Source organism: Carassius auratus, chromosome 47 (assembly GCF_003368295.1).
Source record: "Carassius auratus strain Wakin chromosome 47, ASM336829v1, whole genome shotgun sequence".
NCBI classification, from domain to species: Eukaryota; Metazoa; Chordata; class Actinopteri; order Cypriniformes; family Cyprinidae; genus Carassius; species Carassius auratus.
The window spans coordinates 4,164,348-4,189,146 of NC_039289.1; the positions used below are offsets into that span (position 1 = coordinate 4,164,348).

The 24,799-nt window shown below is 37.5% G+C and overlaps 2 protein-coding genes and 1 long non-coding RNA gene across 4 annotated transcripts in view; 1 reads left to right on the top strand and 2 right to left on the bottom strand.

Annotated features, from left to right (window-relative positions):
• Positions 1–8,758, top strand: part of LOC113064826 (glypican-1-like) — a 21,265-nt gene extending 12,507 nt beyond the window's left edge. The window contains exons 2-9 of the mRNA XM_026235774.1: positions 1,403–1,561; positions 2,441–2,838; positions 5,709–5,874; positions 6,322–6,452; positions 6,591–6,728; positions 6,814–6,944; positions 7,745–7,920; positions 8,046–8,758. Of these exons, the coding sequence (XP_026091559.1) occupies positions 1,403–1,561; positions 2,441–2,838; positions 5,709–5,874; positions 6,322–6,452; positions 6,591–6,728; positions 6,814–6,944; positions 7,745–7,920; positions 8,046–8,230 (1,484 nt within the window). The 3' untranslated portion in view covers positions 8,231–8,758. The remainder of the gene's footprint in view (positions 1–1,402; positions 1,562–2,440; positions 2,839–5,708; positions 5,875–6,321; positions 6,453–6,590; positions 6,729–6,813; positions 6,945–7,744; positions 7,921–8,045) is intronic.
• ankmy1 (ankyrin repeat and MYND domain containing 1) lies at positions 6,801–21,169 on the bottom strand. Of its 2 annotated transcripts, XM_026235772.1 has the most exons (17): positions 20,233–21,169; positions 19,345–19,491; positions 18,823–19,259; positions 18,332–18,548; positions 17,929–18,105; positions 17,160–17,794; positions 16,339–16,510; positions 16,089–16,229; positions 15,857–16,003; positions 15,646–15,753; positions 15,335–15,466; positions 13,959–14,072; positions 13,698–13,848; positions 13,268–13,388; positions 13,045–13,199; positions 10,746–10,823; positions 6,801–6,920 (listed from the first exon to the last, which is right to left on the bottom strand). In XM_026235772.1, the coding sequence occupies exons 1-17, from the start codon at positions 20,365–20,367 to the stop codon at positions 6,901–6,903; spliced, it is 3,087 nt and encodes a 1,028-aa protein (XP_026091557.1). In that variant the 5' UTR covers positions 20,368–21,169; the 3' UTR covers positions 6,801–6,900. The 2 variants fall into 2 exon arrangements, with proteins under 2 accessions (XP_026091557.1, XP_026091556.1); XM_026235771.1 differs by lacking the exon at positions 6,801–6,920 and having other exon boundaries at positions 9,567–10,823; positions 20,233–21,167.
• Positions 21,170–21,572: 403 nt separating this feature from the next.
• Positions 21,573–23,149, bottom strand: LOC113064601 (uncharacterized). Its single transcript, XR_003278850.1, has 3 exons — positions 23,090–23,149; positions 22,282–22,299; positions 21,573–21,747 (listed from the first exon to the last, which is right to left on the bottom strand). It is a non-coding gene; the product is annotated as an uncharacterized LOC113064601 (long non-coding RNA).
• Positions 23,150–24,799: the final 1,650 nt, after the last annotated feature.

A 24,799-nucleotide genomic window follows, 5' to 3' on the forward strand; every position in this document is an offset into this window, starting at 1 on the left:
GCACAGAAAAAAAATATCACGCAATTGTCAATTATATTCGTAATTATACGTTTTTAATCTCATTTAATTTAAATTCAAACTTTTTAGATGAACAGAATTTTGAGATATAAGTCTCACAATTTTATTATTATTATTTATTTTTTTGGTGTTTTCTTTCTAGCAGTTGCAAGTTTTTACCTCACAATTCCTCAAAATCCTTTTTTTTATTGCAATTCAATTTTTTTTCTTCTCACAATTGTGCATTTTTATCTCACAGTTGTGGGATTATATCTGAAATTGTAGAATAGATAGTTGTGATTTTTTTTAAAACCTGAGGAAAAAACCAGCTTCCATAGGAAATGCATTGTGAGATACAGTAATTCATCTAGTGTGCTTTGGGTTGTTTTCTTTTACTTTCTCACACTTTGTCATTATCCGTTTCTTTTCATATGTGTTTAGTTAATGCACACAGATTCTTGCTTTGTGTGCCAGAGTGGGAAGAAACGCTTCATCTGTCTTGTGTCTCGTGGTCCCTTGTCAGTGTGCATTGCAATGCAAGCCACAGGCCTGTGCTGCTTACGGACTGCAATAGAAGGCCTGGGATGCGATGCGTAATGACACCGAAGGCTCTTTAAAGGGTTAATCCACCCCAAAATAAATGCCATGTTGTGACATGAACCAAAGATTTTGTAAGTTGTGTCATCCGCATACATTTGGATGTAAGTGTTGGGACAGACGGATGGAAAGTAATTGATTTACAATGTGTAAAGCAATGGACCCAGAACAGATCCTTGGGGAACACCTGTGAATATACTTAAGGGGACTAACTTATAATTGTGTATTCTGACAAACTGTGAGTGACCGGACAAATATGATTCAATCCATCTCAAAATCTAATAATTTAGACATAAGAATTCTGTGTTCTACTGTGTCAGAAACCTTCTTGAGGTCAGGTGAAGTAACAGTTTGTCATCTCAATTGAATAGTTTGCTCTGAAGCCAAATTGCATCGAGTGAAAAACAAATTAACTGGTATTCAGATAATTAACGATTTGCACAGCCATCATTTTCTCTGCCACATTTGAGACTATAGGTCAAATACTAATAGGTCTGTAATTACTAGCAGTATAAAAATCACTGTTGAATATATTCACAATAACGGATGACTTACAAATATATTTTTTTGTGTGTATTTGTATCTTGCATGAGTCTCTCACACATAAAAGACACAAAGCAGTGTGGCAGATCCATCTGTCTTTTTTATGCTTTTCATGGAAGTATGACATCATTTCACCTTTTCAGGCATCAGTCTAAGTTTTTATGGAGCTTGATATATGATATAATTAGACAAATTGGCATCTTTGGTGCAATAACTAGGTTAAAAACTCTGCTAAAATCATATTATCTTTCCACTGATTTTGCAGGCGAAAATCTCAGCATCTGCCCAAATGTTAACACCTGCTGCACCATTAAAATGGAGGAGAGACTGTCGGATCTGAGCCACAATGAGTTTGAAGGCCTGGTTAGGGAAGCAGGACACTCCATTCAAGCCTCACTCAATGCCATGTACAGGACCTTCAACAGTGAGTCCAAAACTCAAATGCATTCAGTCTTGTAGCTGGTTGTGGTTTTAGATATTTTGTTTCACAGCTGCTAACACGTGTGTGCAGTTTTTCCACTGTATCATTAGTAAGATGATTTTCGATTAACCCAAATGTTTAAGTTTTCATTTCTCCACCCGAAGTGTAAAGCTGAAGAAGAATAGAGTAGCAACTGCAGAAACTCTCAGAGGAAATGAGATTTAGAGGTTTTATAGTGTACTTGTACTGTCACAGACAGCTGTCTTATCCAGGGTTTTTTTTTTTAATGAAACATCTGTTTTAAGTTAACATTTTCCTTTACCCGTCTGCGGATTTAACAGCATCAGGGTTAATGAATTTGAAGGGTTAAAGAGTTGCAGCACTTTGAAGCCCAAACTCTCTCCTGGTTTGTGTCATTGTGAGCTTAGATAAAAGGAAACCTCTAAAGTTCATATGCTTTCACATAATGGGTCCTCACAGGGCAATTAAAGTGGGTTTTTAATGGCCTTTTACTGCAGTGCATGATAAACTGTAGTGACACACATTAATGATAAGAGATTTTGACGTAATTATTCAGTTTCCTGACCCTAATTAGATACTTTCTACAAGCCACAAAATTAGAATGCATACGTATATATGTGAAATCCAACTATTAAGTTAAAACTTCATATTTCACTTTTATAAAATCTGTGGAGAAAATATGAAAAATATAAAATAATATTAAAACTGCCATGTCAAACTAATTTTCCACAGAAATGAATACTTTTTGGTTTGTAATTCAATTTAAAGCCATGTAAAAATGCGGTTGTCAGGGAACTTCTATGTTGTTTTACTGAAATCTGCAACTACGCTGATAAGCGACTTCTTTTATTTCCCACACAGCATATTTTCTGGAACTCTTAAATGGCTCTGAAAGGTGGTTAGAGGAGACCTTTGTAGCCTCTTTGGGGGATTTGTATCAGCCTAATGCGGGAGTATTTCATGACCTTTACGCTGACCTCCATCGATATTACGATGGTACCTCCCTGAACCTCGAAGAGGTCTTGGACGATTTCTGGATGAAGCTACTGGAGCGTCTTCTGAAGGCATCTGACCCTGAGACCGCCTCCTTGCTCTCTGACGACTTCCTGGAGTGTGCCTCCAAGCAGACTGAAACCCTGCATCCATTTGGAGATGCTCCACTGGAGCTGAAGACCAAGCTCGTGCAGGCATTCATCTCTGTTCGGGCATTTGTCCAGGGCCTTACTGTGGCCGGAGAGGTTGTACAGAAGGCATCTCAGGTATAGTGGATTCTTTTTTTCTTTTTTAGGATGGGTGTGACGTAGAGGTTAAGGCTCAGGGCTGCTAACATGAAACATGCCATGTGCCAAGACCGAACTACCCTTGAGCAAAGCAATTAATCCCAGGTTGCTCAAGGGTGACAGATAGCATTCGTGCATGAAAGTTAAAAACAAGCGTTCTACTAAATAAGTTATAAATAAAAGCCCTAGAGTGTACACTTAAGGCTGGTTCACACGGCAGGATAATTAGGCCGATTTTAGCCCCGATTCACCCCTTCCGACAATCTTAGGATGCTCCGATTATTTTACGATATCAAATATTCCTGCCGTGTGTGGTGTGTTAAGACTGCTCCGATCTCAAATCGGGAATATCCAACATGTTGGATTTATTTGGCCCGATTTCTTCTCGTGTGTGGTGTCCCCCGAGGACAAACAATCACGCAGCCTGTGGACTGTGGCGTGTAGCCAATCAGAAAGCGAGGTGACGAGGAGGTGAGGAAGTACCGGGAAACAAAATCAAAACAGCCGGTGTATATAATATAACAAATATAACAAATACAAATAAAGTCGATGGGCATTACTACATCCACAACTGCAGTCCACAAGAGTACATGGAAACAAATATATGAACGTTTATTTCAACGGATATTAATCTGTGTAGTACGTATTAACATTTGATAAAACAACAACTAACTCCATATCATGATGTAGCAAGTATAGTCCATGCTCGCATTGTCTCCACCTCTTTGACCATCGCCTTTTCTTGTTTTTCTTATGTTTTATTTCCGTTAAAAACAAAGCACAAACTATGGCCATTGCATCCTCTTCGTCCGCCATGATTGTTTACTCTGAAGTCACGTTTGATCTCAAGGGATTTTGCGAGATTTCCCATCTGACCTGGGAATGCTCGGGAGTCAAATCGGTTCGTGTGTGATGTGTTGATATTAGCGTGTGGCTGCACACCACACACTGAACGACCAAAACTGTTAGACCCGTGATTTTTTATCGCCGTGTGTGGGGTCTCTCAGGTTTGGGAAATCGGCCGACAATTTTAAAATCGTCCCGTGTGAACCAGGCCCTAGTAAGACCACTTTTGGCAATATTTCCAGTCCCTACCAACATTGGCATCTTCCTGGCGAAATAGGATTGGGACGATTTAGGGCAAGATTTCAAAGGTGCTCAACTGAACCAAGATCTAATTTTCTTGATTTTAATACTCACCATATGTCTTTTACATCTTTGTCTTGTTAAAATATGACTCGTATGCCAATAATCATAGAATATTTTGCTTCAGAAACTCGACTGACATTGATATTTCCAAATGAGTATTCCAGTGTGAGCTCCTGGGTTTATTTTTTCACCAAATATAGCATTTCACATCAAAGTTTTAGTTTAATTAAGGTTACATTAGACCAGGGATTCTCCTCCAAGTCTTTGATATACCTTCAGGGGCGAACAACAGCAAAATGATAAAAAATTCCTTCTTCCACCTTCTTATGAGGCAGATTTATGAAGTGTTCTTGCTCTTGCGCTTTTGTTGCCTCACACGTTTCGTTCATTTATGTTATGTAAGACAGTTACTGTTTAGCATTGCCAACCTCTTCTTGTTCAGACACCCAGTTCTGGCAGAAGTTCAATTCTTTGCAGATGCGAAGTTGTTCCATATTTTCTCACCTTTTATAATGACAAGTCTCACAGTGCTTCAAGGTGTGTTTAACATGAATTATATCCTTGCCCTAACTGGTATTTTTCAAAAATCTTGCATAAGATCTGCTTATAATGATCATTGGGTTCTGCGGTAGGGGTTTTCCTTGGAAATGAAGTTTGTATTCTCCTAGACACAGGTGTATTTGACATTAGAGTCATGCGGCGATGGGAAAAATTCTTCCATGGTGTAACACTGTGCAATTGTGTGACAGTCCAAGGACCCCAAAGACTATATGTGGCTTAAACTCACATATGCTGTTCTTTGATTTTATGTGCCTAAATTTACAAAACCATACATACCCTTGAATGCCATACTCTCTGTAGGTGGTCTGGTTGCACTAAAAGGGAGCAGTAACTTTGAGTGCCCTAGTTACCTAGAAAGTCAATCAACGGATACTCCCAAATTCACAGTAAAAATGCCTACAATGCAGCAATACCGAAGGAGTTTGCCCCGTAATATACACATGGAAAATAGTCCAAGTCCTGAGTGGCTATGCTACATTTCCTTAGAACTCCCTGCTGCTTTGACAAATGAAAGTAGGGCGCAATGATACCTCTCCATTCTTTAAGGGATTTCTTACAGAAATGGATTCAATCTCCTGGTGCCAAACTCTCTGGAGATACCTGCTAAGCAGACCTAAATTCTTGCTGATGTTGGGAATATATCAGTTCGGAATATTGTGTGTTTAAGTGGTCTTATGTTAACATATATAAAAGCGGAATCCACTGCATGGCATATTCTGAAGGATTATAATGAAAAATGAACGCAATTAGTAGCTGTTGGGAAGTTTGAATTAGTTGCATGAGCAGCAGGTTCACACACGGTCGTAGTAAAATAATTAAATTAAAGTTGCCTTCGGCTAATATAGAGCATGATTACTTTACCTTCCAAACTTGGCTTTTCCAAAAGGCAGATTTACATTACATTTATTCAGTTAGCAGACACTTTTATCCAAAGCGACTTACAAATGAGATAACAAAGAAAATCAAGCAAGCTCACTTATCTTTACCAACATTAATGGAACGAAATTGTCCAGCTTATGCTAAAAGGTCTTGCAGAGCTTTTATTACAGGAACAGTTCTCCTAAAGTGATGCTGTTAATTGTTTTGCTCACAATAGTATTCGCTATTGGATAATTGCCTAATGGTCACTATTCCCACAGGTTCCTTTGAGCGAGGAGTGTAGTCATGCCATTATTAAACTGATGTACTGCCCTCATTGCCAAGGTCTGGGATCAGTCAAACCTTGCGTCAACTACTGCAAGAACGTCATGAAGGGTTGCTTTGCTAATCAGGCTGACCTGGACACTGAGTGGCAGAGCCTTATAGGTAAAGCAGAGATAATACCACACAAACTCTTACTCTTTTGTTGGTTGATTGATTTCTGTTTTTGTTGCATCACACTGAGGAGAGCTTTCACTTTGCTAAATACAGAATTTCAGTTTCACCCTTGGCATGAAACCTTCTTGACACTGAACGTTTATTCGCACACTTGGTTCAATGGTTCATGTAGGTTGTCTACAAACCAGAAGGTTGGTGGTTCAATCCCCGGCTCCACCTGACCAAGTGTTGAGGTGTCCTTGAGCAAGACACCTAACCCCAGCTGTTCCTGACGAGCTGCATGGCACCTTGCATGGCTGACAACACCGCTGTCGGTGTATGAATGAGTGATGAATGTGAGGCAACTTGTAAAGCACTTTGGATGGCCATGGGTCTGTTGAAAGTGCTATATAAATGCAGTCCATTTACCATTAACACTCTTTTTTCCCCAATTAGAAACCATGATACAGGTGGCCTCCAGCTTTGGTGCTGAGCCCAGTATGGACACGGTGATCTATTCAATTCCTGTGCGAATCTCAGAGGCTGTTCTCACCCTGCAGGAGAACATGGAGATCTATACCAGCAAGGTTAAGACACTGAAATAAGCATCTATTTTAAACTTGTGGGATTAGGTTGTATTCATTCAGTTTAAACAGTTTAAAGATTTATTGACCACGTAAGGACCGTTTATACAACTATAAACGAAAGTTGGTGTTGCGTTTCAGGTTTTCAAGGCCTGTGGGGACAGTGGTGAGGAAGGAACACCGAGTTCAATATCTGAGGAGCCGAAAAAGAAAGGAAGTACAGTTACTGCCCTGGATTACAAACCCAGCCCAAAATCTGCAGCAAGACTGGAGGTGCAGGTGTGGGCATATTTGGCAGTATCCACTTTTGACCAACTTTTATGAGTTTTATACAATGTTATTGAAGTGTGTGTGCAATTCCCAGGTCACAGACGTGTCCAATAAACTTGAGGAAATGCAGAATTACTGGATTCAACTCCCTTCGGCTCTGTGCAGAGGTAGAACAGTATCTTCAACCAGCAGTGACAATTGCTGGAACGGCAACACAAAAGACAGGTATTACATTATAATAGAAAATATATGATGAGAGGTGTCCATTCAACTGGTCAGAATGTGTTACATGGGGACAATTTTTATATAATCAATCAATTTATGTGCTTTTAAAGGCAAAAAGTTGTGCAGGATTTTGATGGATGACTTTTGAGATGTACACACATTATGAATTTATAGATTGTTACTCATGGTCAATGATGGCAAACTTCTTAAAACTGCACAGGTCTCACTTTTTGCAGCCAAATTTGTTAAATTGATTGTTTAGTATCACTGCCACAGAACTGAACACCCATGGCCCAAAGTCATCAGAAGTGATTAATCACTGAATGAGGTTTACAATGAAAACAAAATGGTACACACTTCCATTTAAGGAGGGACTTAAGCCAAATCTAAAGACTAGAATATCAGAGACATGACGACATACAGCTAAAATACCCTAGTAACCACATAGCAAATCACTCAGAATACCATAGCAATATACTAACTGTTAAAACCATCGCATTAAAACCACCTTGACCTTGACCTAGACCCTAGCAACCACACAGCAATGCATTAAAACCAATCAAACTCTTTTGCAACATGATAAAAACCGATTTGAGCACCTTAGAAATGTGCTAAAACCATTTAGTATTGTAGCAGCAAGTTTTGCATAGCATGACACACTACTATCCATTTTATATTATTGATGTACAAGCTTGGTTTTTTTTTCAGTGCAAGGTCGTTAATGGTGAAAAATGTAATACAAGAGCTATTTACAAAATGTGCGTGATTGACATGGTTCTGGAAAATGGATTTTTCTGCAGATACCTCCAAGAGGTCGTAGGAGATGGACTGGCCTATCAGTTTGACAACCCAGAGGTAGAGATCGACATCACCATGCCAGACAGGACTATACGTCAACAGATCATGCTGCTGAAGATCATGTCAAATCGCCTGAAAAACGCACTCAATGGCAACGATGTAGATTTCCAAGACACAAGTAAGCAGCTAAAATGCTAAAGAGCTAACTAAAAATAAAAGACGTGATAATTATAGCAAACATTACTTCTGTGACCTGTTTTGCACCAAAGTATTCATCATGTTTTTTCCGTGATGTGTTTCTAGGTGATGGTTTCAGTGGTTCAGGAAGCGGCTTGTGTGCGGACTACCTGTGTGATACACCTCCAGTCATTGGGACGAAAATTGTCAGACTCCTTGAAAACAAAAGAGTCATTGGATCCGGGAACCAGATTCAGCCTTCCATCATCTTACTGGTTCTGTTACTCGCGACTCTACTGCTGAGACGATAATGGAGACACTAAATTGAACTTTGGGATCTGAGTCAGGAAAGCGATATATGACAAGGAATGTTTCAAAAGAATAGATAAACATTTTAAAAGGTACGCATAAAAATTGCCAAAAGAAAAAAAAGGAACCTTTTGAGGGAATGGACATTTTAATTCCTCATAAATATGACAAGAATAGGTGAAAAAGGAAGTTTGTTTCTGTGTATTTTTATGTTTTGTAATATACATCAGATTTAAGAGCTGACTTGTTACATCAATTGATATCTTGCTCTCTTTTTTTTACCTTTGAATGTAAAAAAATGAATTGAAATACAGAATTGCTAAATATCTGATGAATTACCGTAATTCCTCAAATAAAAACCGGTAGTCAAATAAACGCCAGGCCTCTGATAGTGGCCGGGGGCGTGGTCAACACGGACAAATAAAGGCTGGGGGAAATTTTGTGCTGCAGAGCCAGATAATGAACGTACATGCCCACTGCCGGAGCGTTTCACGTTCTCGAGTCAAGAACCGGTTGCATCGGTTTTCGGATCACCAGTACACTGAATCGAGAACCGTTTCTGTCGGACGCGTCTGATTCGAGAACCGAGGAGCTGATGATACTGCGCATGCGTGATTCAGCGTGAAGCAGACCGACAGAGAGCGCGTCTGAACCAAACTGGTTCTTTTGGTGATTGATTCTGAACTGATTCTGTGCTAATGTTATGATCTCTGTCCACTGGAACGCTATCGCTTTTAATTTAAAATAAAAGCCTGTTTCAAATAAAAGCCTGTTACCTTCTGCAGTTCAAGTAAATAAAGGCCCAGCTTTTATTTGAGGAATTACGGTACAGTATGTAATTGGAATTATATATGGTGGTTTTTATTTTATTTTTTTTTTACTGTGATTCACTTGGTTGAGCAATTATTTTGTATGATAGCAAGCTGCAATAATAGATCAGGATCTGTCCGGAAATGTTTTCACACCAACATCAAAAGAAAAAAGAAATGATTTTGCATAAAAGAAAATATAGCCGGTTTTTATTGCATTTCTTAGTAATTATTTTCATAATTATTATTTAACATTTTCTTAATATTTTCCAAATGTCCCACATCAAAACATTTTTAAAATGAGCAAAATTATTTACATTTTTATTAGATTTAAATATCTGCCGATAGGAGAACCATCATGAGAAGAAGAATTTTCAATCGTTTCATAATTTTTCTAATTTAGCAGAAAAAAAAAATTCACACAAGAACACATAATGGTTCTAAAAACGTTAGAATGTTAAGCTAATTCATTAATATAATATTAACCCCCCCCCCCCCCCCCAAAAAAAAGAACTGATTCCCACTGATTTTGGTGAGAAATATGACCCAGACATGTAACTATCTTTAAATAAATCTAAATGTAAAACAATTAGTGTCTGAAGGACATGAATTAAAAAAATATTTGCTTCTTTCAACCCAATGCAAACCTGCATTTGAAAACTCATGGCTCCGTACAAATTCATATTTGTAATGCCACTTCTGGAGTATTTTCAGCACTGATGGCAAGATAAATAGAAGCACGTGTCAGCCTTGAATATGATTTGCCTTGAATGGAATTTCATTATAGCCAAAGCCAATGGGATGCGGTCATTTACAGAATTTACTTTTAAAATAAAAAGTTACTTTTAATAAAAGCTCGTAAGGCACAGTGACAATTTCACGATTCCAGAGCAATATGATTAATTAGACTTGTGACAGTGACGCTTTAAAACAATTCCAAGGAGCTGAATCAGATATACGAACACAATGTTACGATTTTTTGGAATGTTTGATCAGACAAAAAAAAAAACATTCCTAGAAGAATGTCTTACACTATATCAGCATACAGACACTGAATGTTGCATTTAAAGGTGTTAAATGATCTACACGTTTCTGATTTTTTTTTAAAGCACAACTAGAGCTGAATGCACAAGGACCTGGTTTTGTCAGATACAACATGTAAAAAGTTGTGGTACATAAACGCGGTTGAGAATGTACGTGACAGTGTTCGATCTCTGTCACAGGGAGGTTTGTTTTTGTACTTGGTTGTCCGATATAAATGAAAAGCACACTCTTAGTCGATTGCATGACTCAATGAATGGACCTTGAGAAGGACTCAAACACAAGCGTAATGTGTTTCATATGACAGTGACAGATTGAGCACACAAGGCCATTCAGAGATGTGGATTATGGAACATCTGATTTTGTCATATTTCAGCACTAGCATTTTATTTGAGGTATGGCTTTATAAATTTGGTCTATTTTATATAATAAACATGCACATTTGTTCAAATAAATTGTGTGTTTTTTAATCATTTCTTTTCATTTCTACCAGACCGTGAACTTGCACAAGTCAAAGTCTCATTCTTTTCATTTTGAAATGTGACGCTGTAACATTTTACACAGCTAAGTTTCACTGGCCTTTGAAACATGTTCTAAATAAAGCTGTAATTCTCGTTCGGGTCATATTCCTGTATTTCTGGGGTCAAGCTCAGGTGGAAGGTCTTGCCTTTAGTGTCTTTGGTGGACAGAGGTGAACATGGTCCGATAGATGCACATTTATCTCTGAAGCTTTTTCCACTGACTGCTGTGAAAACAACAAAAACATTATGCATTACATTAGTTAATTATAATAATAAACCAATATTCTGGCCAATTAATCATCTGATATTTTGAGATTATAATTCCCATTGTATCAGATCCTGAATAAACAGAAAATATTGGTTATGTATTTTCTATCAAGAGTAAAATGAAATCCCATAAGACCATTAAAAACAAATCCTCTGCTCACACACAACAAATCTGCTTCATATAGTGCATGCAAACCTTTTCTCATCATTTATTTGTAAATTATTTCATGGCAGAATTCATGTTATTCCTGTGATGCAAAGTTAAATTTTCAGCAGCTATTACTCGTGTCCTTCAGAAATCATAAAGAAAAAATTCCAAACTTTTGATGTATAATATCAAGTTTGACCCACAAGGTAATAAAAATAAAACATTAATTAATATATAAAATATGTATTCCTGAAAAACAATTATTATCTTATGCAACTGACCTTGTTTAAAGGACTGATTTTTATGGATTTAATTATTTATTTATTTTTTCATAATTGTTTAAATTATTTATTTCATTTATACAGATTGTACTTTTTTAAATACATAAATAAAATGCCAATATTTCACTTTAATGAGAATATTGAGAGAAATGTTTTCATTTGAATAACGCATAATTATATATTGAATTTTGTAAATAAACATTTGTGTATATACACATACATACATTAGAATAAGAATATCATCAAAAAGTTTACTTATTTCACTAATTCCACTCAAAAAGTGAAACTTGTAAATAATATTCATTCATTACACACAGACTGATATGTTTCAAATGTTTATTTCTTTTAATTTTGATGTTTATAACTGACAACTAAGGAAAATCCCAAATTCAGTATCTCAGAAAATTTGAATATTGTGAAAAGGTTCAATATTGAAGACACCTGGTGTCACACTCTAATCAGCCAATTAACCCAAAACACCTGCAAAGCCTTTAAATGGTCTCTCAGTCTAGTTCTGTAGGCTACACAATCATGGGGAAGACTGCTGACTTGACAGTTGTCCAAAAGACGACCATTGACACCTTGCACAAGGAGGGCAAGACACGAAAGGTCATTGCAAAAGAGGCTGGCTGTTCACAGAGCTCTGTCTCCAAGTACATTAATTGAGAGGGGAAGAGTAGGAAAAGATGTGATAGAAAAAAAAGTTTACAAGCAACAGGGATAACCGCACCCTGAAGAGGATTGTGAAACAAAATGTGGGGGAGATTCACAAAAAGTGGACTGCAGCTGGAGTCAGTGCTTCAAAAACCACTACGCACATATGCAAGACATGGACTTCAGCTGTCGCATTCATTGTGTCGAGACACTCTTGAACAACAGACAGTATCAGAAGCGTCTTGCTTCAAAAAGGACTGGACTGCTGCTGAGTGGTCCAAATTTATGTTCTCTGATGAAAGTAAATTTAGGATTTCCTTTGGAAATCAGGGTCCCAGAGGGAGGAAGAGAGGAGAGGCACACAATCCATGTTGCTTGAGGTCCAGTGTAAAGTTTCCACAGTCATTGATGGTTTGGGGTGCCATGTCATCTGCTGGTGTTGGTCCACTGTGTTTTCTGAAGTCCAAGGTCAACACAGCCGTATACCAGGAAGTTTAAGAGCACTTCATGCTTCCTGCTGCTGACCAACTTTATGGAGATGCAGATTTCATCCTCTAACAGGACTTGGCACCTGCACACAGTGCCAAAACTACCAGTACCTGGGTTAATGACCATGGTATCCCTGTTCTTAATTGGCCAGCAAACTCACCTGACCTTAACCCCATAGAAAATCTATGGGGTATTGTGAAGAGGAAGATGCGATATGCCAGACCCAAGAATGCAGAAGAGCTGAAGGCCACTATGAGAGTAACCTTGGCCCTCATAACACCTGAGCAGTGCCACAGACTGATCGAGTCCATGCCACGCTGCACTGCTGCAGTAATTCAGGCAAAAAGAGCCCCAACTAAGTACTGAGTGCTGTTCATGCTCATACTTTTCAGTTGGACAAGATTTCTAAAAATCCTTTCTTTGTATTGGTCTTAAGTAATATTCTAATTGTCTGAGATACTGAATTTGGGATTTTTCTTAATTGTCAGTTATAATTATCAAAATTAAAAACAATTTTTTTTTTTTACTATCATATGTAATTTAAATACATTTGTTCTTGTTTTATGCTGGAAAACAAGACCAAGTCGATTGAGACCTGCTACCAACCTGGCACACGGACACACTCGTCTCTGTGGCGCTCATCCCACGCTTTGGTTTTGCAGGTCTTGCTACAGTAAAAGACCTCACGACAGCGGCTACAGGCCGACAGCTGCACACCCACTGATCGGCCGCACTCATAGCAGTATTTGAAGCGTTGCTTTCTGAAAGACACACAGTTAACACAAACACCACAGACACTGGTTTGCAGCAGTGTGTAATAGTGAAGTACCTCTGCACTCTCTGACTGATGCGTTTATTGAAGAGGGTACTGTTGTTCTCCTCAGGAGAGCTCAGCAGACTCGGTGTCATTCCTGATCCGGAACATAGAAGCTTCTCTGTGGGACTGACACCTCAAACAACACAAACACACAAATTAGCAACCTGGGATTTGTAAACTGAGTGAAACTTAAAATGAGTTTTGCTTCTTTGAATATAGATGATGCTGTAAAAGGCTTTTGAAGTCCAGCATGTCTACAAATAATGTTCTATTAAATCTTTTACAACAGACGAACAGAACAACAGACAAACACAAAAGTGAGCATCCTGTGATTTCAATCGATAGGACACTAACTCCTTTGAACGGATGCACAAACCCTGAAAGCAGTGAGACAAAATCCATAAAGTGCTGTGCATTTATAGAAACGATCAGTCAGTCTCACTGAGTACATCTTGGCTCCGTTCCTTCTCCATTCTTATCACCGCCTGTCTCAGCAGATCTCCCATGAGGCTTAGCAACTGCCGGCGGGTGTTATAGACTTGTCTCTCATGCTTGTTGAGGGCATGGTACGGGGTGTGGGCCATGCGCTGGTTCTGGTGGGAAAGCGGAACCGGTCTGGTGAGGGGATCATAATTGCTCGAGGTGATAAATGAGATTTGAAATGATCTGGAACATGGGATGAAGTGGCGATGAAAAGCTGCACCTGTTGGAATGCGCAGTGTGCGTAATCCACGACTGTTCCCACAGCGCACCTGCGGCCCTCGCCCACCACCACAGGCATGAGGATGTCAGCGCCCGCTTTGATCAACTTCTCCAGCTTAACCAAGTGAAACAGAAACAAACAGAGCACAGGGATTAGAAATAACTACATTTATTTATCTTTATTTATTCGATTGACTAGCTTTTGAGGTGCTAAACTGTTCCTGAACGCGAGTCGACTGATCAACTTGAGCTTGTGTAAAAGAAAGACATGAATGGATTCTGAGAAACATTAAATGCAAAACATGTCTATCAATGTCAGAAAGAACTGCTTTATTTTTTTTTTTCAGAATAATTCAGTATTACAAATTTCAAGTAATTGCAATTTTAGTCTCTTATTTTAAATTTCATTAACATTTTTGTCACTTTTGGTACTATTTTTTTGCTCCAAGCTGCTTAGATTTCTCACACCATTTCCAGTTTCCAAGTTACATATCTGCTAATTGACACTTAAAATACAGGGAAAAAAAATAATCAGATGATGCTTTAATAACTGTAAACAGTCATGCATATCTCCAAATAACATTATATTAAATCTACTTATTTTATTAAATTAATTTAAAAATACATAATTTTGTTACAATAAAATATTGTAAAATCAGTAAATATATTTATATAATTAATAATAATATTAATATATTTCTAATTTCTATATTCTTATTATTATATTAATGAACATAAATTATTCCATATATTCAACAAAAATATATTTTATTATTATTAAACATATGAAATAATATTTTGTTATAAATGTTTCTGTTAAATCAACAAACAAGAGTGAATTTTTCCTAAACCTAACTACATTAAAGTTAATATTTTGACTTTTATTTGTAATGAATAGTGCAACTACAGAGCCACTATGCAAAAACATAAGTGACCCTGGACCAAAAACCAGTCATAAAGGTCAATTTTTTTCAACTTTCTTTTTTCTATTGATGTACGGTTTGTTATGATCAGAGTCAGACTATATTTAGCCGAGATATGGAATCTGAGGGTGCAAAAAAAAAAAAACTCGAAATATTGAGAAAATAGTCTTTAAAGTTGTCCAAATGAAGTTCTAAGCAATGAATATTACTAATCAAAAATTAATTTTTTATATATTTAAGGTAGGAAATTTACAAAATATCTTCATGGGACATGATCTTTACTTAACATCCTAATGATTTTTGGAATAAAAGAAAAATCAATAATTCTGACCCATACAAAGTATTTTTGTCTATTGCTACAATTGGACTTAAGACCAGGGTCACATATTTCATGTATACACGGTCACGTATTTTCTCTTAAGACTACATAGGATAATCAGTTGAGGAAAATCACCAGCTTGACTTGGTTGCGTGGATGTGGCCCACGGTCGTAGCTGATGTTGGCAAGGGCACAGAGAGCGCTGCCCACATGACGAGTGAGAGGAAGATTAGGATCAGCCCCTCCAGCGAGCAGTTCATCCACAGCCTGGGAAAACAGCGGTGATAATATACACGGCACGTCAATGCAATGTAATAATGTTCCACATTCATTCTGTGTCTTCGAAACAGACAGTATTTAATTATCCTATAAAAGACGATTCCTTGCAAATAGCTGCACTGCAAATGATTCAGTCGGAATAATTGATGTCAGAAATGATTACATACAAGGTCGTTGCCTCTCGAAATGGCCAGAGACAGGGGTGAATGGCCACTCCACACATTATTGGGGTTTGCGTTGTGAGAAAGGAGAAGTGCCACCACATCTCTAGCATTCTGAAAGAAAAATAATGCTTCTTTTATTTATTTATTTATTTATGTGTACAGATAAATGTACAGATATAGTTTTGTACCAAGGAGCATCATATTGTATTCTTACTGTATATTCACTGTCTCTTTGGCAGGCCACATGTAGTGGTGTCCTCCCGCCTTCCTGAGGAAGTTCATTAGGGGCTCCACTGAATTTAGCCACGGGTCCAGGGGCCATGAGATGCTGATTTTTAAAGGTCTGGGACTCAAATGTGTCCTGAGGGTTTATGTTTCTTTCATTAGAGATGTTAAAAAAAAAAATGTTGTGCTGCAACATATTTATACAAAACATTTACTCAGACCTTATCGAGCTCATAGACTTCATGGGCATCCTGAGCTTTGACATCGGGATCTGCCAGGGCGTGCAGGAGAAGCTCTGTGATCTCAGGACCTTCTGCTCCACATAAACCCGCTGCTATGTGAAGGGGGTACAGACCCTTTTGCTGTCATGAACACAGAGAGAAGAAAGAAATAAGACCAAATAGATGCCTTGCTGTTGATATTCTAGTCAAATGAAGTGATAATGAATACATGACATTAAATCGGAGGTACCTCTGGAAGTAGAGAGATGTCTGTACGAGCCCCACACTCCAAAAGACGACGGACACCCTTGACATGGGCAGCTTTGATAGCCAGGAAGATGACAGGCATGGGGACGGTAGAGGCATTTGGGTCTGCTCCTCTCTCCAACAGAAGCTTAAGAGTAGTCCATCGATTCCGGTGTCTTTCAGACCATACAATTGCCAAGTACAACACAACAACTTTCAAATTTTCATTAAAATCACGTGGGTTTGTAGGACCAAATAACATGCACGACACGTCATAATTCATGCCATTTACATTAAAAATCTCATTCTAGGTTTTAATTTTATTTATACCGTATTTTCGGTTAAAAGTCACACTTTTTTTTCATAGTTTGGCTTGTCCTGCGACTTATAGTCAGGTGCGACTTATTTATCAAAATTAATTTGACATGAACTAAGAGAATTGAACCAAGAGAAAACATTACCTTATACAGCTGCAAGAGGGCGCTCTAATGCTTCTCAGTCCTCCTGTAGTCTACACTGAAAACATAGAGCGCCCTCTCGTGGCTGGAGACGGTAATGTTTTCTCTTGGTTCTTGGTTCTAAATAAATGCGACTTATAGTCCAGTGCGACATACAGTATATATGTTTTTTTCCTCATCATGACTATTTTTGGACTGATGCAACTTATACTCAGGCGCGACTTATAGTCCGAAAAATACGATATTTTGAGGAAAATATGCTTAGCTGTCATGAAAAAAGTTTCATTTCATTTTATTTATTTTTTTATTACCCATATAATTTTGTGAGATTCAGATACAGTAAATACATCTGTAAAAATCTACTGACTCTGTTTTCAGAAGAGCAATTTTCCGGACTGTCTCCTGGGTGTCTGTTGGAGTCACTGTTGCGGTCTGGCACAGGATCTCAGCACTCTTCTGCAGGATCTCCTCTGTGACGTCAATTTGAAAACTAGCCATAGAACATGCAGAATCAAAGGTAGGATCATCTGACCTGATGCTCCTCTCCAAGTTTTCATCAGTCTCCGGATTTATCATCTCTTGCTCTGACTCAGCTTCTGTCTTTGCGTCCTTCTCTCGCCATGATACTAAACCCAATGGGATTTTATCATCAAAGACTTGAATAGATTTTGACATGAACATAGCATGCGGTTCTTCATGTTCAAGCTGAAGGAATATCTCCTTGTTTGGGTCTGTATTTTCATTGATCTGATAATGAAGTTGAGGTTCCTCAGAGTCGCTGAAACCTTCGAGTTGATCAGGCTGAGGAACTATCCCATCTTCATTTATTTCCTCATTTACTTGAGCTTCAAGTTTCTCCAGGTCATTGGGGTTCTCTGGTTCAAGACCGTGGTCGAATTGGTTGCTTTCTCTTGGCGTCTCAAATGTCTCTTGGTCATCTTTGGGTGTTCCTGTCACTGGATCTGAAGAAGATTCATGGGAGACGTCTTCCAAAGGTTTGATCTTTAGCGTAACGGACAGAAGAAGAAAAAATAGGAGCAAGAAATGAAGGAGAAAAATTATCCGACTTACAATGCTTTGAACAAGCAAACCAAAATACTCATTATGAATCCTTAACATCCCCTCTGTATTATTACCTGTGGCTCAGGGCCGATATTCTGTGTCACTCTCTCAGCCAGCGTCTCATGTAAAGACTGAAGAGGGTAGTAGAGGACATGACAGACAGCCAGAGCAGACATGCCTTCCTCGTTTAACTTATTTACATCGGCCCCGCTGTCCAGCAGCATGTGGATGACATCGTCATGACAGTTGACCTACACAGACACACAACAAACCTCACTGATCATCAGCAAGCATGCATTTACTGTGGGTCATTATTAAAGATCTGAAACCTGTTGTTTATCTATTGATCCACTGTTCCTGTGAAAAAATTTAAATCAATGCTGCCACCTTCTGGCAAATATTAGTCACTGTTTACATGACGAGAAGCATTTTACAATTAGCATTTTCTACTGAGATCTTGTTTAAACCGAAGCTTACCGTGGCTGCTATGAGAGCCGTATGTCCCCGTGCGTCACTCACGTCAGGATGGACTTTTCCATCTCGGAGAATTCGGTAAACATTCCTGCATTCACCACATGAAGCTTTCTTGATCAGCTTCTCGGAGTTCAGCTCCAAGGGCCCTTTGGGTCCAAACGGAGTCCTGGTCATATTCAGCACTGCTGCGACATCCCAGTCTAATGTGCCTGTCTCAAATCTGTGAGAGAAAAAAATGATATGGATAAAATAAAGGTATATGTAAAAAAAAACAAAAAAACAATTATAATATTAATAATAATAATTATAATAATTATTATATATATATAATGAATTAAATTATTAAATAAAATACAATTGTCTGGGAAATAAAATAAAATAAAATGATTCTACATTATTTTTCTATAATATTTTAAACATATTTTTAAACATTTTAAAATCTTAAAAGTACTAAATACTGAATAAAATAAAATAAAATAAATCATTCATCTGACCTGTGTCTCTGAATTTGTGCATTCATGCGCTGCTGTAGCGGTACGGCTGTCAGTGGTGACTGCTGCTCTGTGCTGATGTCACTCGTCCCAAAAAAGTGAAGGTCCAGTTCCTGGCGTAGACTCCTGGGGACGGGCAGGTGGTCTGAATCTGTGGAATATCTCTCAATGTCTGGAGGCAGGATGAAACGGTCCTCGACGTCTGACAGACCCTGATCGGTGTCTCTGCTTGACTCCACATCGAGAGGACGTTGAGGTTGTTTCAGGTGTGTCTTTGGCAGTCTGCTCATGTGTTCTGGGAAATCCTCGAGACTGAAGCCGCCCTCCAGTGTGGTGCAGAGTTGCAGTAACCTCTCTCTGTGCCAAAGACCCACATCCTGCCGCCCATCAGGGTAAGTCATGACCCCAGGGCCAAAGCGTTCATCAGCGTGATACAGACCCTGTAGAGGAGCAGAAGAGATTATCTTTCACTATCTATTATTTGATAAAAGCAGCCTTATTGTTAATGAGCTATGAATTATTCACCTCAAAAGTTGATCCATCTGGGAAAACCTGTATTCCGTATCCCTCTTTTCGGTTCAAATAAAACTTTCCTGTGTATTTGGATCCATCAGGCCAGGAATACAGGCCTTTCCCATGGCGATAATCCTTAAAAAATGAACCTTTGTAGAACTGAATAAAACATGACAATAATTTAGTGTCAAAGTGGAAAGTACTAAATGATTTTTACAGTGAAGAGTAGAGCAATAAAAATATGTTCTTTTATATTTATATATAGATAAACAGATAAACAGATAGATAGATAGATAGATAGATAGATAGATAGATAGATAGATAGATAGATAGATAGATAGGGCAGAAATGATAACATACATATATATATATACATATATATATATTCAACTACAACTAAATATTATCTGAGCTGGTTTATTTTATATTTATTCAAATTTGTTGATTTTGGGATATAAAAAAAGGGCTTGAACATTATTACTCAATGTTTATTTGTAGAATATATAAATGAAAAATTTTAAATACAAAATAAGACAAAAAATTATCAAATAAATAATAATTTTAAACATGCCAAGCCTGACACAAAAATAAAATACAATAAAATAATAATAATAATAATTGATATTTTTATTCTAATAACTGAATATTTAAATTCAGCAGCCTGTGAAAATGATGACACTGTTGATTGTAATTATTAACATTAGATGCAGTCAAGATCTGGAAGGTGGAATAGTCATACTAGATATTTTCAAAATAAGCTACTTAACTTTACGTTGTATAATTGTTTATCAAACATGTTAGTGCAACAATTAATGTGTAATAATAAGTTCATAACTTAAAACTTTATCTTAGAATCAACAGAGCATAATAAGTTATCATGTTACATGTAGTGAAACATACCTCTCCACTCGGCCATGCGAAGACACCAGTGCCATGCTTCAGGTTATTCACGAATTCTCCTTCATATTTACATCCATCCGGCCATTCCTGGATGTCATGTCCATTTCTTTTACAAAAACTCTCTCTTCCCCACATTACGGTTTTATCTTTCTTATTCAGTTCATATCATAAACTCTTATTCACACAGAGCGTGAGCGCTAGGAAACATACACTTTATTGTTTAACTTCGGATGGTTACCATGACGAGGTGACTCTCGCCAAAAATTGCTCGTCGAGAGTCAAATGCTTACACGTCAGGCGAAAATAAAGTCCTCGTTAAATTGACTGCAAGCCGCTTCCTCTGTAAGATAAGGTTCTCCAGATGGTCTATTCATGGCATAATATACATGACAAAGGCCGACGACCCTCTTCAAATCAACACGTGTCTGTCGTTGGTTTGTTTTTGTCTCGAGTAACCTTCTGCAGTAGATCAACGCCGCGTAACTAAGCAACCGGGACGCGCGTGTACGCGCAAGCTATTTCTCGCGCTCTCTCTCTCTCACACGCAGGCACGCGCACATCCATAGCTGCGCCAGTAATGGCTTTTAAATGACGTACTACATAATTAATTTGCTTTCTTGTTCCGTTTGGCGTCTGTCAGGTGTGTAAGAACATGATACGCGCCAGGTTATACATTACAAGTGGCTGAACGCACTTGAGTGGCCTTACAAAGAGAAGAACATTTAATTAAGAATCAATGATCTCAGACTGTCGAATAAAGAGCTGAAATAAAGACTACGATAGGCCACTCCAATTAAGAAAAACAATTTTGATGGTCTTTTACCATCCTAAATATACTTAAGACCAGCCTGAAAATCCAATTAAACCATCATGATGGTTTTAGAGAGAGTTTTGGCGCTTGTTTGCTAATCCGTTCGCTAATCCGTTCATTTAAAGGCCAGACTGGAAGACTAGCTAAACCATGCCCAGATAGCAAACAGTCATTGAAACTATGCTGAATCAACATCCCGTTGTCAACATTAAGTCATTGAATCAACATCGAACTCTGATGTTGATCCAACATCATTTTGCACCCTGATTTAATATTGAAACAATGTTGAAATTCTGTCCATAGATCAACGGAATTTCAATGGTATTTCAATTATCAGGAATATTGAAACAATGTTGAAATTTCAACTGAACTAAGGATCAACGTGATATCAATGGAATTTCAATCATTTTTAAATGTTAATTTTAAATGTAATGCCATAAATTAAATAGCCTGCTTTATCTACATCCAGGATGTTAAAAATTAATGGAACATTTAAAATCTTGTATAAAACACAGAACACACCACACTATTTAAAATCAAATTCATGTTTATTAGCCTCTTTACTCTTTATTTACACTTCATTGTCATCTGATGCCTGCATAAGTTGTCGTCCAGTCCCTCCTGCCCGGTCTGGCGCATAGCGCAGCCACTTTTGGGTGAAAATTGGGTGATGGTAGCTGTCCCCATCTGCTGAGCAAGAGCATCTAAAACAGAAGATAAAATCACAATGCAAAACAAATTTAGCATTTAAGTTAAACAGAACATATATTTGAACAAATTCAGTAGCCTAGGCCTATGATTTTTCAATGATCGGATAAGGCAATAAGTTCTCGTGTTGTAGGCTAGATCATATTTCCCCTATATTCAAAGCACTTTTCAAAACTGCCTGTTCATGGATGTATTCGAATTAAAGGGAGGCAAAAAGGATTAGCTTGCAGTGACCTCTTTCATAAGGAAAATGTATGAGGCCAATTGACTCAAAAATGTTTGTTTATTATTTTATTGGTTCAGAAGTAGTTGTTAACTCCACAAATTTAATATAAATAACTGGATACTAATTAAATAGTTAATGTAGATTAGAGTTACCAAACACAAAAGATGTTTTGACAAAATAATCATAGACAAAAACCGTTGCATTCAGTTTTTGATGAGGTTTTGGGCTGGAAAACCAATTGCAAGTGGTGCAAGTTGTTTGCAGAAATAAAATAAAATGCAATCAAAAATATTGTTTTGCTTACTTGGTGTGCAATAGTGATCTGTAAAAGAACAGAAAAGACAAAAATCTCTGTTAAAAACAGCAATTAAAATTCACAATCATACAGTGTGACTGTACTTTATACATATGTACTCAGGTAACCAATCTGTTATTAAAAATATAAAAACAAAGAATATAAACAACATAATATACAAATTAAATATACAGTGGTTCATTCTTTTCAGCTACAGTTGATGTAATAGTAGCATTCAAGAAATAAATGTAAAATATAAAAAACGAAATACACTTTAATGTAGGCCTATAAAATATACAATTCTCATTAAAGCTAATGAATTACGCCCCATTAACTGGACTCCCCCGGCCTCTCAGATCACCATACATGTTAAAGGGATTTTAATGCTAAAATATGCTATTATTTTTCACTTTCTTCCTATAGTGAATATCAAGCTACAATATATATGTTTGTCAGCTCAAATGTTTCAGTGGTAGAACTTTTGCCTGGCGTGTCAGAGGTCTGGGTTTGGGTATTAAAATGAAGTACAATAGTTGTGCAAGTACAATGCTGTATCACTTGTGACGCAAACATCCAAAAGCAAATGAAAGCCGATGAGTACAACTGATGAGTAGTTTACACTTTATAGATTAGGGGGTGCAGAAAGCTTTGTAAATTATTTATAATGTTTATTGAGATAATAGTATAATGTTGACATTTCAATGATTTATAAGCGATTAATATATTAACTAGTAACTATTAACCATTAAGGATTTTGTTTGACTCAGTTGTTAACTGAAGGCCCTGACTGAAACCCCAGGGTACTCAGGGTACTTACTGTCTGACAGCAGGTTCACTTAGACTCTGCTCATCATCACTGAAGAGTCCAGGAACAAAACAAGCCATCTGACACAGAGACAACAATATTTACTCTGCAGTTCCAGGTTCATTAGAAGGAAACAAGATAAAGCAGAGGTAAAATGCAGATAAAATACAGAATAATATATATAACAACAATAATAACATATGTAATATACAAATTCTACTACTAATAATATAATCTTAAAATAACAGAATCTATATTTTTAATTTTAGGTTGAGTGTGACTTACGTTTTGATGTCAGGGACTTCTTAAAATTGGTGAAATATATTCTGAAAAAGGCATATTAATGTATTTCATGAGCTTCTTTCATGAGTATTTCATGAGCTTCTTTTCATGAGTTCACCTGTATTTCTAAGTCAGTATCTCCCGTCAGCCACATTTCTGAAGGGAGATACTGACTTAGAAATACAGATTTACTGAAGAAGCTCATGAAGTACATTAATATGCCTTTTTCAGAATATATTTCACCAATTTTCTTTTCAAAAATCTTGGAGTTTCACTTTGTTCTGTATAGTTTCTTTCTGTCCTCCTGAAATCACAGAACAATTTGTATTCATATCTGTTTATCATGAAATATAAACACTCATGTAAACTTGTTTTCAGCCGATTAACGTTACACTCTCAGTGTAAGTGACGTCATCGATTCAGTAAATCAGCCTTTTCCAAAAAAAACACTGACAAATCACCAGCAAAACATTCTCAGAGCCATCAAAATATCTCATACACACACGGAAGATTTGATGAAAAGCCCAGAGTTTCATCAACAAGAGCTCAAAATTAGCCTAACGTTGCCTGAAAACTGCTAAGACGCTAACGGACTTTTTCGAAGACATTAAACCATTTCTATAAAATAAATTTAATTGAAACATGTCAATAACAAGTAAGAAACTTGTCAGAAACATTTGTATATCATATTTGTGTGATTTTAGCGACTAAACTTACCTAAAACAGCGTCAACCGCAGCGAGAGACGGAGATTACTGCTTGCCAGTAACGGTTTTTGTGTTGACTCCCCGTTTCCATGGCAACTCTGCTCCCCGCTCGCACAGAACTCAGCGCACACACAGCATTCACACAAACAAACATCTCGAGTTAAAACATTACATTTATAATGTACAGCCTCATTCAATAATCACTCACTATAGAGACGGATTCTTTCTGGCAGCCTGTAAAAGAGTGAAAAACACGACGATAAAGCAGTGAGGACTTCTCTTTAATAAACCGCTTTTACATTTTCCCTCCGAGAAACTGCTGGAAACGCAAGGCTTTAACATTAATTTACCGTGACCGTTGTCTAAACAAGTTAACGGTAACATTATTTGAAAATGAGCCAGTCTCTTCAGCTGCCCACAGACTGTATAAAAACACACCGCGTGCCTCTGCTGTCTGGATTCATATCGAACATTAAGCAAGCTTACCTGTACGCTTGTGCCAAGGGTCCACAAACGAGCTGTGTCCGGTGCAGTACGTTGGGTATACCACCCGTTGATCTCCCGGTCAACCAAAAATCGATGGGTTTTCAATCATATTTCCCGGTCAACTATATGTCGATGCATTTTCAATCATATTTCCTGGTCAACTATATTTCGATGCATTTTCTATCATATTTCCCGGTCAACTATATTTCGATGCATTTTCTATCATATTTCCCGGTCAACTATATTTC

Excerpts from the sequence above, each read along its gene's own strand:
- ankmy1 (XM_026235771.1), bottom strand. The coding sequence starts at position 20,367 with ATGTGGGGAAGAGAGAGTTTTTGTAAAAGAAATGGACATGACATCCAG. Across the intron at positions 19,260-19,344 it reads CAGATGGATCAACTTTTGAG|GGTCTGTATCACGCTGATGA; the intron begins GTGAATAATTCA and ends GCTCCTCTACAG. Across the intron at positions 16,230-16,338 it reads ACATCTCTCTACTTCCAGAG|CAAAAGGGTCTGTACCCCCT; the intron begins GTACCTCCGATT and ends TGTTCATGACAG.